This window comes from Macrotis lagotis, chromosome 7 (genome assembly GCF_037893015.1).
Source record: "Macrotis lagotis isolate mMagLag1 chromosome 7, bilby.v1.9.chrom.fasta, whole genome shotgun sequence".
Taxonomy (NCBI): domain Eukaryota; kingdom Metazoa; phylum Chordata; class Mammalia; order Peramelemorphia; family Peramelidae; genus Macrotis; species Macrotis lagotis.
The window spans coordinates 122296546-122312160 of NC_133664.1; the positions used below are offsets into that span (position 1 = coordinate 122296546).

Sequence of the window (15615 nt, forward strand, 5' to 3'; positions counted from 1 at the left end):
GGATTTGACCTTAACAGCAGAGTCAGAGCCTAGGACAAAAAAAGACAAAATCTTGGTATAGTGAGCCCAGATCCCCATTTATTCAACTGGATGTGATCTCATCATTGAACTGAACATCTCTCGGCTCTTGAACACTTCCATCCATTCAGGGGCCATGTGAACTCCAAGGCCATGGTAGATTGGTTTCTTCCTTCTCCTGTTCCAGTCACTTCTGTGATGGGACACAGTGTTAACCTCTAGGCCTCATTTATGATCCCTAGCTGCCTTATATGTAGAAGAAATGGATAAGATGATCTTCTATATCACTGAAATGCCATTAGTTCTTCCCCTCCTGTGAAACTTGAATTCCTCTTCCTTCTGGGGAAAGCAACTCCTATCCTTCCTGGTTTTTCCTTTCTCCAACTCCCATCTGCCTTGGGGGATTCGTCCATAAATTCTGTCCAGGTGGGAATACCTGGGGTTTCCTCCTCAGCACTGCTGTCTAATACTGCCTACCTGCCACTCTTCTGTGATTCCTGTCCTGATTCAGCAGCAGATCTCATGGCTTTTCCCTTTCTCTCTTTCAGGGCAGTCTGCCCAGAACCTAACTCTCCTTTGGCAAATCACTCTCTACCATTACTCTCCAGTCATTTCAGGAAGATAGCCTTCCTCTTGGTGAGATCAGAGGATTAGACTATAAATGTGATTGTGACTGTGTTTGCATGTGTGCCTGTCGGTCATTGGAATAACGATTCTCTTTGAATTCCCAAGAGTCTGGTAGCTAACTGATCTCCTTACCCAGCACTTTGTAATCCCTAATCCCCCTTTCAGAAACGAATGATTCATGACCAGGACCGAATTTAGCTATGGAAATTTTAGTGACCCACGAAAACCACCCTCCTCTCAACCCTGGGCCTCACTCATGTGACTTTTTGCTGTCTGAAAATTAAAATCAGAGCTTTCTTCCCCTGCCTCCAGCTCTATCAATCACTTACAACATAGTATGATCAGTTTATTGATTACTTTCCTAATAGCAAGTTTTAATAGGTGGTGGCAGATGAGAGAGAGAAAGATCAGGACCATTCAGGTCACCAGAAGAAGTTGTCTGGGGGAGGAGAAGGAAGGGGGGTGGAGGAGAAGGAACGGGGGGAGGAGAAGGAAGGGGAGGGGAGGGTAGAAGAGGGGAAACCAGAGCATAAAAGCTTCAAAGTTCTCCCTCACCTTACTTCCTAATTTACTTATTACCTTCAGTTATTCTGGAAATTCATCCTGAGGTTCCCTTATTATTTCTATCCTTTTCCTCTTTTTTTCTCTCTATCACTTTTCTGTTCTCTGTGACTCATTCTTTACTAGTCATGGGGTTCCTGTCCTGTTAAAGTAACTCCAGAACTGCTACCAGAGATAGTGACTAAGGACTTAGTAAAAGAGATCTGGACTTGCATGGGATAATATACAAGGTGACGTTCTCCAAAGTACTGGAAGTCTGTCTTACAGAGACACAGAAGTTCAGAAGATTCTGGGACCTCAGAGGTGAGGTGCTGCGATAGAGTACTTGCCCCTAGAGCTGGAAATCTATTAAGAAGTAAATAAAAATGGCAAATATAATACCTACTCTGTATCAGGCATTATACTAAGCATTTTACAAATATTGATTCATTTGATTCTCACAACATTCCCACTTACAAATGGGGAAACTGAGGGTAAGCGACTTGCTCAGGATCACATGGCTAGGAGGTTGAATTTCAGTTTTCTTGACTTCAGGTCCAGTGCCACTAAGCTGGTCACGATAAGCTCATGTATAGAAATACAGGAACCAGAAGGGAAAGTTTTGCAGAGGGTATGATAGTGAACAACAGAAACAGAAACAGAAGCAGCATTCTCATTAGAATGAACTACATGTCAGCTGGACAAAAAGAATAAATAGATGTGACTGCTTTAGCAAATAAATGGCAAAACTGACCCAGAGGAGTGAAATGGTAGAAGAGGGAGACTTCAGTTATGTGAACATTGATCAGAGCTCTCACTTTACCTAGAGTAGAGTAGCTAAAAGTCTATTGAATTGACTTAATAATAATTTTATACTTCAACAGGTAGAGAAACTGCTCATGTGGATCTGATTCTTACCACTGAGAAAGAAATAGTTGTTAGGATGGAAAACTAGGAACTTTAAGGGAAGTGACCAACCTCATTTTAGAATGTGTAACCAAGAAAAAGTCACATTCTGACAGGCATCCTAGATTTCTGGAGATCAGATTCAAAGGATAAAAAAAATGTAGGATTCCATGGAAAAAAATTCTACAGGGAAAGTAAGTCTAAAACTTTAAAGAACACAATTCTAAAATCCTAAAGAGAAATGATTTTAATTATGAGGAAAAGGAAGAGATCAACAGAGACTGATGTGAAGGCACAATTCATCAACAAGAATTTATTAAATGCTTACTATTATTCTAGACCCTATGCTAAGTTCTAGGGAAACAAAGAAAGGCAGAACCAATGCATTCTAGAAGGAGAGACAACATGTAAAAAAGTCAAGATACACACAGAGGAGATGAGACGTAACCTTAATGGGGTAGACTTTGGCATCTAGGACAGACCTAGAAAGGCTGCCTGCAAAAGTTTGAGCTGAATCTTGAAGGAAGTTATAACTTCTAAGAGGTATAGGTGAAAAAAGTAAATTATTCCAGGCATGAGGAACAGCTAGTACAAAGACATGGGGAAGGAGATATAGCAACCTGTTTGAGGAACAGTAGTAGTTCATTAACTGACAGATTATAAATAGACTTATTCAGAAGTTGGAAGTAAGGGCAAGTAATGGAGCAAGAACAAGCATAGCCCAGTCCTGAAAAAATAGTATTCAGAATGATAAAGCTCAGAACATGCTGAGGCTAGACAGGAAAGGAAAGAAAGAAAAAAGGATTTGTTCTTTTTCTTTTTTGGGGGGGGGGGGGGGAATTAAAGTCATCCTTATACAGAAAAGATACTCAAATAAGGGAAAAGGATAATGATAATGAACAATGCCCAAGAAGGCAGAATTGTTTTCTCTATTTAGGACAATGGTCTTTAGACTGAAAAGGGACAACTAAAACGAAGAGAAGTCTGAGGATTTGGGTTTAAAATTCACCTAAAAACAGTAAATAGATAGTAACCAGGTATCTTTGATGAGTTCAAATCTCCATGTACAAGAGATCCTAGGGAACAGAAGAAACAAACAGATGCAGTTCCTAAGCTTTCTTTGAAATATTGTGGAGAAAGAGAGAAGTTATAGGGTACTGATCCAAGTTAGTTTGGTCATGTTAGATAATTTCCTTTTTTGAATACTGCAGGCCACTGGATCTAGCAAAGGATTCAACAGTCTCTCAAGCTAATCATAAAAAAAGTAGAAAGATGTGGGCAAATAGATAATGTTAGGTGGCCAGACCCAGAGTAATCATGACTTGGGTAAAGGCACAGATAACATACTTATCCAATTCACAAAATCAGTTTTTAAGTATAAGATGAGAAGTAATGGTGGTTTGAAAGAAGTTCATATGAAAAAAATATGGGAGTTTTAGTGTACTTAAGTTCAATGAGTCAACGGTGTGACGTGGCTGCAAAAATTGAAAATTGAAATACCAGGCTACATGAAGAGTGGCCAAGTGTCCAGGCCTAGGGAGGCTATCATCTTGTTGTATTTCAGGCCTTACCTAGAGTTTTATGTTTAGTAGCAGGCACTGTAATTTTGGAAGGAAATTGGTATGATGGAGAGCATCCAGAAGAAAATAGCCAGAATGGTAAAGAATCTCAAGATCATGCTTCATAATAGTTAGTTGAAGAAACAAGAAATGTTTAATGTAAAGATAAAAAGATTTTGGGATAGAGGGTCCCAAATGATAAAGAACTTCAAACATATCAGGGTTGTCATATGGGAGAAGGAAAGGTGAACAGCAAAGACTTCCTAACAATTAAGAGTTATCCCAAAGCAAAAAGGGTAACCTTGAGAAGGATGGGTTCCTTTTTCCTAGAGTTCTTCAAGTAAAGGCTGAACACTTATTAGTCAGGTGGGTTCAACTTTCCCAAGCCTCAGTTTCCTCATCTATATATTAAGGATAATAATACTTGTGGTGTCTGCCTTTATGGGCCACTGTGAAAATTACATAAGTGGATATACTACATTTTATATGTATGTACACAAATACACATACCAACATACACACACACATGCAGATACACATATAACTTTGTCAAGTACTACAAAAATGGTAGATCCTATTAATCATCATTAATCATTAATATAGCTCTTTCACTTCTTGTCACTAAAGTCTCTATATGTAGGTGAAGGTACTTTGTGATCCTCAAGTAAGTAATATATATTGTGAATTCAAGATATTGTTTTTGTCAAAATGAGAAACTACAGAAATAGGGGTGGCTAGGTGGTTCAGTGGATAGAGCACTGGCCCTGGAGTCAGGAGTACCTGAGTTCAAATCCGGCCTCAGACACTTAATAATTACCTAGCTGTGTGGCCTTGGGCAAAGTCACTTAACCCCATTGCCTTGCAAAAACCTTAAAAAAAACCTACAGAAGTAACTTTCAGTATTGGGTAGTAGTAGTAGTAGTACTAGTAGTAGTAGTAGTACCAGTACCAAGTGGCTTGGAACTCTTCTTGAGGAATGTTAGGAAGCATTTGTTTTGCCCCTACTCCAATGATGGCTCTCGCATAGTTTCATTAAAACAGTTACTTTCTGGTGAGTTGATGAGAGTCAGCTTGCCTGATAAATCCCTACAACTTTTGGCTTGTGTGTAGGTTTGGGTCTCATTGTCTATGCAAATTCTCATTCTCATTCAACTCAATCTACTGGGTTGTCTATGATCATGTTAGATAAAAAAGTAATTTTTTCAACTCTGGAGCATATTAAGACATAAAACAGTACTTTCCTTTATCTGTCACCTTTGAAGGCAAAAATTTATCATGGATATGGAGGCAGAAAACCTGGATTCAAATACTACCCACATTGACTAGTTGTATAATTGCAGGTAAATCAATGAAGCCCTCATAATGGCAGTTTTCTGATCGTCACAATGGGGATAAGTCTTTTCATTATTGTCCTCACAGGGTTGCTGTGAGGAAAGCCTTTTCTAAATCTCAAAGGTGTATATAAATAGGAATTCTTCACTTCTTGATTTCCTGGCTGTGCTCCAGTGTCTGGGGGTAGCTTTCCTTGAGGTGGTGTCATTGTCTCCTTGGACAGCACCACTCTCAGTTCTCCAGTCTCTCCTCGGATCTCAGCTGTCCCAATGCCAAAAGCAGCTTATTCTCCTCCTCTCCTGTTCCAATAGCTGCAGTCTTTTTTCTCTCTTCCTTTTCTCTTCTCTCAGACACAGCAAGCCAAGTCAGTAAAGGATGGGTTTTCTATCAAAATAGCATTGCTCCAAAAGCAGCTGATTGAGAAATATTATTAGAGGGGAGGAGGTGAGGCTATTGGTTCTGGAGCTGGGGCCCAAGGAGGAAGGAAACAACAGAGAAGACTGAGTGTGTCACATTTCAGCTTGGCCAATCTGTGGCCAATCTCCTTGGCCCCTTGCTCTTTTTGCCTGGGGGATGTTGTAAGATCCTCCTCTTTTTCACTTATCAGTCTGTTTCTCCAGGCAGGGTAGAGATGAAAGGGAAAAGGTCAGTGAAGAAAGAGGCTGAAAAAAAAGTGAGACTGGGGAGGCTTAGCATAGCCTCCCTCTACTGCCTCTCGGCCCTCCAAAGAGCATGAATTTCCAGAGGCATAGGACCCCAGGAAATGAGGGGCTACAAGAGGGTGTGGAGAGAGGATAGGGTCTTTCAGAGAGCTAGCAATGCCCATGGGATGACTACCCCCACTGCTCTGCCTGTTTCCATGGTAACTGGCTACTCACTCCACTCAGGGCTCTATTAACCTCTAAAGGAAAAATACCCAGTATAGGCAGACCAAGGAGCTTCCCTTTTTGGCTTTCTTCCCTGGGTAGCTGTAGACCTCAGAATATGGAATCATGAAGTGGGAGGAAGAAGGGGACTGCTTACGTTGGAGTGACGATTTTTGGATACAGAGGCAATCTGTTCTCTATTTCACCTAATCAAGGTGCCTCCGAAGAGAGAAGAAGCCCCTTGTCCTGTTCCATCTTGTTTTTTTTTATCTTATTTGTAGATTCAGGAAAGAATCTTCCAGTATCCCTAACTGAAAGATTATGAAATTGGCCTGGGTTCTGAAAGGTGTTGGGGGTTAGGGTGGGGGGGTAGTTAAGACGATACTTAGGCTTTTCATCCTTTTAGTGAAACTGGTAAAAAAGGGAAATTCTATCCTTCTCCTATTGGACAAAAAAAAAATAGAAGCTTCTCAGGGATGGGGAGAATGGCAAACACTCACCCGTCTCCACATCCTGAACATAGAAGTGCAGGTCATCGGTGATCTCTGTCACAAATACAGGTTTGTAGCTGGCCGAACGCTCCTTTTCTTCCAACACTGGTGACACCTCTTCCACAGGCTGCTCCTCATAGTGGGCCCACACCTGTGGGCAGAAAAGGGAAGAGGAAGTTTGGGGAGTGAGAGATAGAAGTCAGTGCTATACAGGGAACTTCAGTTATGGGAAGGGGTACCATGATGAGAAAAAGGGGCAGCTAGCCAGATATTTTCTCTCTAGGTATCTTCTCTTGCCTCCTTTCCAATCTCCTCTGTCTGCCCAAAGCTCCTGTTGAGTCTTGGAGAGGTAGAGTTTATCCAACCAAGTTTCTAAGTGGTTGTGAGTACTTCATCATACAGTATTTTTCTAGACTACACCTTCCAGGTGACCTTGTCAAGTGCTTTGGGTTAGGGAACTAGTGGGACTATCTAAGACAGCCTGGGGAATTGGAAAAGGCTGAATTCGGAATCAGTGGACTCTTGCTTTAAAACCTTTTGTTGTCCAGGTGTTTCAGTCTTATCAGTCTTTCTATGCCCAGTTTGGGATTTTCTTGGCAAAGATACTGAGAGGTTTGCCATTTCCTTCTCCAGCTCATTTTACAGATGAGGAAACTCAGGCCAACAGGGTTAAATGACCTGCCCAGAGTTATACAACTAGTAAGTGCCTGAGGCCAGGTTTGAACTCAGGAAGTTCAGGTCAGGAGCTCCAGCCACCATGTCCTCTACCTGCCACCACCTGACCCTTTATTACTAGGATGATTCTGAATTACAATTAAACTTCTTTAGGAATAAATTTTCATGTCTGTAAAATAAGGATGTTGAATTAAATGACCCCTTAGGTCCATTCCAATTCTAGATCTATGATTAAGTGAAAGCCTCCTCCCTGCCAACTGGTTTGTAAAGGTAACTAAGGAGAATGGCTATGTACTGAGTCTGGAGGCAGAGAAGGCCCAGGAATGGGATTTCTCTAAATTCTATTACTGATCTAAGCAAGACAAAACACATTCCATTCATCTTCCAATGCCCTCATAGTACCACCTAGAATGAGATAACTAAGTTAGTCCTGGGCACTGGAGGGGGTCAAGGAACCCTCCTTCCAATAACCCTTGTCCACTATTTCTAAACAGTAAACTTTAATTTTCATTAGGGGCTGGGTTGCTCCCTTTCTAACCTCTCTTTGCCTCCCTCCCTTCTCTTCACACTGGGCTGTCAGGGCTGGGGTGGCTTAGACACTGATTCAATGTGATGGCACGTCAAGTCCAATCTTGCAGCTGGGAGATTATACCAGTGGTGAAGTCTGTCAGACCTTGGAAAGGAGGTGACTTTCTAGTTGAGCAGCTAGAAGGGGTGGGTTCTAGAAGAAGTTCTAAGACTATCTGTTTGGACAGACCTACCCAAAAGTATTGGAGAGGGCTCAATGGGCATTATGGGAAAAGGGATTGCACCTGCCAGGAGTTGAGAGGCAGGAACATAGTAGAAATACTTTGACCTGGTAATAAGGGGTCCTGGCTCTGACACCATAGAGTTGTATGACCTTGAGGAAATCATTAGCTTCTCTGGATTTGTTTCCTCATCTGAAAAGTGAGGGGAGGGAGGAGGAATGGAGGTAAACTGGAAGATCTAGCATTTTGTGACTCTTAGGACTTTGTGACAGCCAGATCTGGTCTCTTGCCCATGCCTTGAAATGGAAGCAGATTACAAGTGTCAAGAGTGTGAAATGATCCCCCCTGGGTTTCTGACAGTGGCACCAGGGATAGTCACTAAAACTATAGGTGTAATTTTTAGTGCTGCTAAACTAGTGCATGCTAAAAGACATGGACACTTCCTCTTTTTCTAAGAGTGTAGATGAGTGAGGTGTCAGCATTGCATGTGATTATGTGGGGAAGAAAATAAGATGGGAGAAAAAAGCAGAACATTAGAACATTAAAACTGCTGTTTCTTCATCTGAAAAACTGTCATTCAATTAATTACCTCCTCATATATTCACTCCTATACTTATTCCCATTACCACCATATCATAACTATACTGTTCTCTCTCCAATAACCTTATGTCCAAATCACATCCACATACTTGGATTTCCCTTGGCTTGCACCCCAGATTCACACAGACTTGGTCAATACAAAAATTTGACAGACCAGCAAAAATAAGTGTGATAGTTTCTCAAATAGCCACTCTGTTCCATCTCCTGCTGCCCCCCAAGGAGAGTTTTGACTTTTTCTTCCAGTCTCCTCGCCAATGGAAGAGACAAGGAAAAGCAGAAGAGTCCACCCCCATAATTGGGACTAGAGGCACCCAGCTTTTGGGAACTTCTAGCTCCCCTAGCCTGTGACCTCTGCCCTGGTTTCCTAAGGCTAAGGTTATCTGCTATGCTCTTGGAGCTTACGATTTATCTAATGGAGAGCTTTCCCAAACTCTTCTCCAGTCTGAATTTGCCTAGTATACCTGCTGGGAGAGTTATTCCCAACAATGCTCCCATGTTTGGGCACTTGGAGAATTTACTAATATGGCATAATCTTGGATCATTCGGGCTACTTGTCTCAGCTTGGACTAAGTGAGTCAATACTACTACCCAACACCCCTGTACAATCCTTTTCACTGACACCTTTCTTCCCTTTGCCTCACCTACTCCTCTGCCTATCCTTTCCTCCTTTTAGGCCTTCAATATTCTTTCATTCCTATTACTTTATGTGAACCCTGGATGCTCCCTGCCCAAACCCTCTCTAACATAGTCCACTGGATCAAAAAGGTATAAGGTCCCTGGGATGCCGGCAAGACAGAACCTCAGGCTGAGAAGGGAATCTTAGGAGCAGCACTGACTGCCTCTCTCCTGATCTCCCTTCTCTCTGATCAGGGGTGGGGGTGGGGGGAAGAACACTGGGGCACATAAAGGATAAATCCAGAATAAATTGACACTGAGGAGTAAAAGAACTTCTGGTTACAGTACCAGGCTCCATACACAAAGAGCAAAGAGAAGTCATCTTTGTTCATTTAGGCCACAGTGGGGGGGGGGGGGCTGTGCTTTTGACATCTAGAATAAGGGGAGTCACAGTCTGTGTAGGAAAGAAGCTTTTCAACACAAAGGGAGTAATCTTGGTGTCCTTGGATAGTGCACCAAGTTCCCCATGATTCCTACTGTGATGGTTAAAAGGGATTTAGTAGCATATGGTAAGTGCTACATCCAGAGTCCCACAGTTGGGCTAGAAATAGGACCTGGAAAGAACTAGTCACAGGGATACATGGTAAGGAGCTAGTGAAACCAAGGGCCGCAAAGATGGGGAGTCAGGATCCTGAGAATCAAAGGCTAAAGATCAGAAGGAAGAAATCCAAGTGTAAGGAGAGAGAGAGAGAGAGAGAGAGTGTGTGTGTGTGTGTGTGTGTGTGTGTGTATGTGTGTATGCGCTCCTATTGGACACTCTTAGCAACAAATCAAATTGGTTCTTCTTTTGACAAGGGTCATTAAAATGGATCAAAGAAAGATGAGAGATGAAGTCACTTGCAGTTGATCCTCTGCCCCAGACCTATCCGCTCTAATGAGAGGCAGTATGATATAGTGGAGAGACATCTGGGCTTGAATTCAGAAAGACCTGGGTTCCAATCTTGCCTCTGCTTACTGCTTTTTGTGACCCTGGGCAAATCATGGAATTTCTTGACAAATTCTCTGACAAATGAGAGAGGGAAAGTTGGTTTTGATAGTCTGTCTCTCAAGTTCCTCCTGGAATAAAAGGTCCCTACACTGGGAGGTTTGGAGAACCTTTTAGAAGCAGTTGTGCTTCAACTGGTCTACCCCTGGCTCCCTTGGTTCCCTTCCTGTGGCTGGGCAGCAGCTTGTTCCTGGAGTCTGGGGTCCTCATGGTCACTGGAAGACCGAAAGGGGAAGCTGGGAGGAAATTAGGATAGGCTTCAGGGTCATTCTGGTAGGCCCCCTCCCTTGTTCTGTCCTAGAGAAGGAAGGGGCTCTGGTAAAAAGCAATTCACTCCTCAATTTTGGATTTTGTGTTGTGAGAAGATAAACATTGACAAGACATCTGCTAATGTCACGTCCTCACTGCCATTTCATGTTCCCTTGCTTCATCACTTCAGATCATCAAGAAGAAGCATGTCACTTATAATCCCTAAGGCTGACACTCCTTTTACTGTCTCTGAAGAGGCCTCTGGAAGGAGGCGAGGAAACCCAAGGTCCCCTTTCCAGGGAGCAAAAGTTATTCCTGTAGGAGTGTGGGCACGCCCAATTTTCCCCTCACCTCCCCAGTTGGAGAGACTAGAGAAGGTGCTTCCAAAGCCAAAGTCTTGGGGCTAAAGGGAAAAGGAGCAGGAGCCCACTCTCAGAGCAACAGGACACGTGCACTATTGGCTTAGTCTTCTTTCTAAGACCACCTATATTTTCCAGCTCATTGTCTACTCATCTATCTGGTGGATTAGTGGCAAAACAAACAAACCAAAAATCAACAAAACAAACCAAAGCCACATGGAAGGTTCTTCCCTTGCCCTCCATGCACTGGGCTAGGATAGTCCTAGCTATACTCCTTTATAACATTAATTACTGATCAAAGTGAAGTCTAGGCTGGAAAAACACTTTTCCCTTTTTCTCCAAAGCTTCTTTGTCCTACAAATCTCCATTTTACCCTAGCACAATACATATTCATGTTAAGCTTTGAAACACTACCTGTTGGTGTGACTCCTCCAGTGAAGGACAGAACCCTGTTAACTTGTACAGTAAGGACAGGAGTATGGTGTGAAGGGCAAATCAGGTCAGGAAGTAGCAGTAGCTTCCTTTTCCATCCTGCCCCCCCCCTCCAGAGAGCCCCTATCCTCACTTGGTAGGGGGTGGGAAGCATGGTCTGGGGATCTGTTGGATCAAGTCTTTCTTTTCTAAACTCTTATTTAATAACGCTATTCTCAGGCAACGGGGGAGGGGCTGGCTCTGGGCCAGGGTGGAAGAGGCCTTGACGCCCACAGCAGGGGAGCCAAAATAAAAAAAGATGAAATCAATGGCCAATGGAACCTTTTCTTTCTCAGTCAGGACCGTGTTGGGGTGGGAAGAGATAGGAAACTGGCAGTATAATGGAAAGAGGTGACTGTTGCTGACCCCATGGCTTCCAGGTCTTCCCTGGGCCTTGTGAGGAGAATGGGGTTTGCCGTTAGTCAGCCTCCTACTAAGGGGAGGGCATGGCTCTACCCATTCCTTTCACTGAGGAGTCTGTATAGGGACAGGGAGGAATTAGCCCAGCAGGAGGGAGCAACTAAATGGAAACTCCAGTCATCAGAGTCTCCAAATAGATGCATGTACACGTGCCTGGGCAATCACACGCGTTACCCCTTTTGCTCCCAGGCTTGTGTTCTCCTAACATCTTCCCCAAAGTCCCAGAGAGGAGAGCAGAGGCCCAGTTCCTTGGTGTACTGAAGTCCACCTCTTCCTGTTGGTTCCCTGGTTCATTCACAGTACAGTACCTAGGTAACTTTGTTTATGCCTTATCTTAATGGATATGCTGCCAAAGCAAGCCTGTGTGTCTCTGCCTTGGTCCTGGGTCTTGGTTCCAAACATTTATGAAATTTTCCTTCTCCAAGGCCAGCACTGATAACAATGGTCCTAGCCTGTAGGCAAGGCCAGCTAGCTCTTCTCTGGCTAGTTGGACCAGGGCCTACATGGAGATCCATATGCAGCAGGCCCTACAGGACTCCTGAAGAGGCTTTGCTGCCTGCTTAGTGCAGGGTGGATGTTAGAAGAGACCAAGGAGGGCAACCCTGGCACAGAGTGAGGCCCTGCTCTTTAATTGAGCTGAAATAAAAACATGCAGTCTGTGTAAGTAATTAATCATTGATAATGACTTCCTGGCTTTATCAAAGGGCAATAGCAAATGATGACTTGGGCTCATTCAGCCAAATCTTCTTTACAATAAATAATGACACCCAATTCTAACACCTGGCAAAGAATGTGCTCCCTTCATCACCCACAGACTTTTTCTCTCTGTCCTAACCCTGGGGGGTGGGGTGGGCCTGGCCTCTCTTACTATTGGCTCAAGAGGGCTGGAGAACTGTTCCTATCTGTAGCTACAAGGTAGGTGAGGGGGAGTGACTGAAGGAGAGACAGTTTTTTAATTTGGGTCTTGAAAATGGGTATTTGCTGCTCATTCTATTGATTATGACTTACTCAGAGAGGACTTCAATTTCTCTGATGTGATGCTCACCATAATATATCAACCAATTCTGACTCCCTCTTAGAAACTTAGAAAATTCTACCCTAGATGTTTGGAGAAGTTGGGATGAGGGTGGGAGGCAGGAGGCAGGAAACGAGGATGTTTGGGAAATTGGGCTTTGGAGAAAAAGACAAGACTCTTTCCAGGGAGCAGCTAAGACTGATGAAATTTCTCCTACCTCCCCATCCTTCTCTTTCACAGCAACCAAAGCACCAGCTCTCAGGCATTTCAAACAACTTTCTTCTTTTGAGAAGCCTCAACAAAAAAGGGTGGATAGAGCAACTAAGGAAAAGACTGATCTTTCCTGTCCATTCCTTCATCTTCTAATGATTTCTAAATTGCAATCTATTATTGCTCTCCTCAAATTCCAAAACAGCTGGGTAGCTGGCTTCTTCTGGGTGGGTGGACGGGTGATTTGGAAAGGGAGGCAGAGATGAGGAGGAAAGAGAAATTTTTAGGGGAGAAACTAATTCTATCTAGGGGAAGAAAAGGTAAAGGATAGAAAGACCTAAGAGATGGAGCCAAGGAGTCTTCTGTTAAGGGCAGGAGAAGTTAAAAAAAAAAGAGTAGAGGAACCCCTGCCTTTATTTAGGTAAGCAGGCTCAGCTCTGGGAATCAGAGACGTAGAACTCAGAGACGTAGAACCAGATGATTACCCCCATAGGGAACGAAACATTTATTCCTGGAACAAATTTATGGCTCAGCACGGCTGTCCTACAAAATCCTCCTCAAGCACAGAGAAACCCTGACAAATTGGTGGCCGATTGATTTATCCCCATTATCAGTGCTGGGTTGTATGTCTCTCTGCCAGGCTCTTGGAGGGAGTGGGGGGGGGGGCAGGGAAGGCTGGCTCCTACCACCAAAGCACTTTCTTCCTTAATCAACGATTTGTTTCCCAAAAATGCTTCCTGACCCATCCCCCATCTCCTCAATGCAGTGTCTGCAGAGGCTGATGTACTGTAAATCTGCCATCCTAACAGGTTTATTTCTCTCTAGGGGTAGCTTCTGAAATGGGCTTCCAGCAGGATAACGTGAAGCAGATTCAAATTAGGGTTTCTGGTTATCCAAGGAATCCTGGAAAAGTCAGGGGACAGATAAAAGTGCAGAGACTCCTCTTTTATCCCTCTTGGGGGCTCCTCAGCCCCCAATTGTTTCCCTATTATCTACCTTACTCAAGTTTTACACTCTAGATACTTTATTGTTACTATGACTACATGAGTATTCTTAAATTATAACAAGAGTGATAGTTGTTCCTGGGATAGAATGATTCAGTGTCAAGGGTAAGGGGGTAAGAGGAGACAAACTTAATTTCAATTCCCCATTTGACCTAAGCAGAGGGCTCCCTTTGTGGCTGTTCCTGTCTCTGCAAAGGGCTTGTTGACTTAACCTCAAAGACCTGCAATTGTGCAGGTGTGGACACTTGCAGATGTTGAACTGATGCTAATCAGAAATCCTTTATAATTTAGTAGGGGGGAAAAATCTTTATCTTAGAGGCAAGATGGTGATAAACCTGTCTAGCCACCATAGAACTGTCTAAGCTTAGCTCTATTAGGATGGTCTTTGAAAAGCCAGGAGTCCCTGCATGGCAGGCAGAGACATCAGGGTAGCCTTTAGCAGAAGCTTAACTCTACCTGGTAACTCCAGCTCGGGTTGGTCAGTTCCAGACTGTCTGGGGCACAGTAAGAACACAATCTCTAGCTATACAATTGAGATCTGTGGAAGGATTCCTGTTCTTGGGTATGACCTACTAGTGACAAGAGCACATCTTTGGTATCAAAAGATCTGAGTATGAGTTCTAGCTTTGTCACTTAATACCTTTGTGACTTTGTGGTCAAATCTTTTATCTAGCTTGGACTCAAGTTTCCTTTTCTGTAAAATGAAGGAGTTGGACAAGATGACCATTAATGTCCTTTCCAGTATTAAATTTATGATCCTATGACAAGCCGAAAGGCAGAAGGTGGTAGAGCTATCAGACACTCTTTGTAAGCCTTGCAGTTTCTGGTTCTGGCTGCTGCTTCTTCCATCTCAAACTCACCATTTGCCATCCTCCATCCCCCCACAGCCTTCTTCCCATGACTACTTACCTTCTCTTTCTTTTGTTTGGCAGCTTCTTCAGCAGACAGCAAGGACTTGTAGTAGGAGCTACGCTCAGCAGTGAAATGAACCTTGGAAAGTGCATGCTCCACCAGTGAGACCGACAGGTTGACACCATCAATATGCAGCCAGCCGATGAAGTTCCCAGCTTTATCCATGCTCTCTACCTCCACTTCTACCTGTATTCACAACAAGAGGAGCCGAGTCAGCAGAGGGCTAGATTTGGGGAACTGATGTTGATGTATGGGGAACTGATGTTGATGTATGGGGAAAGACAAGAAACTATCAACTGTGTGATACTTCTTGGGTTCTTGCATTTTATAAACTGAGACTTGGTTGAATCTGCTCTATGAAACAGTAGAGGGCAAGGATATCTCAGGTAGGGGAATATCAATGACTAGAACTATTCCCCAACCTCTATGCCCTTCTTCACTTCTTAGAACTCTTCCCTCTAACCCTTGGGCCGATGTTCTCATAGGCCAAAATCAGGTCACCAATGAGAGTCTCTCTCTCTTGGCCCTAGGCTACTGTCCCCTTAATAGGAAGCCTGCTGGAAACTTGTCTCCCTGTGGCCCAGGGATTCCCAGCTAAAATGTCAGCCAGCCAGCCAGGATATCCTTTCCAGCAATCTACCACAAACTCTGGTCTTCAGGGGGTGAATTCTATCACTACAACAGTCTTAGTCCAATGTAGGGCTCCTGAAGCACAGAGGGTAGGGGAAGCAAAGGGAGTGGGCCCAGGTTTCTGGACACGATAGTAATTTTGCCTTAGTGTGATCAATCCTAATGTGCTTTGGAATTGGCAGAGAGGAGGGTTAAGGAATATGGTTGGTGTTGGCTACCACTCTTCCTCAGCTCCCACCTACAGTTTTGCAGCAGAAAGACAAGTGGGCCCTTAGGGAACCAGGCTGTCCCTGAGGATTGGGGAGGCAGTGCTTTGCCTGGA

General features: G+C 43.6%; 1 protein-coding gene across 2 annotated transcripts in view; it reads right to left on the reverse strand.

Moving 5' to 3' along the window:
* Positions 1 to 15615, reverse strand: part of SND1 (staphylococcal nuclease and tudor domain containing 1) — a 520505-nt gene that overhangs the window by 8773 nt on the left and 496117 nt on the right. For both annotated transcript variants that reach the window (XM_074193769.1, XM_074193768.1), the window contains 2 exons: positions 14661 to 14849; positions 6349 to 6490 (listed from right to left, as the gene is read on the reverse strand). In XM_074193769.1, coding sequence (XP_074049870.1) covers positions 6349 to 6490; positions 14661 to 14849 — 331 coding nt within the window. The remainder of the gene's footprint in view (positions 1 to 6348; positions 6491 to 14660; positions 14850 to 15615) is intronic.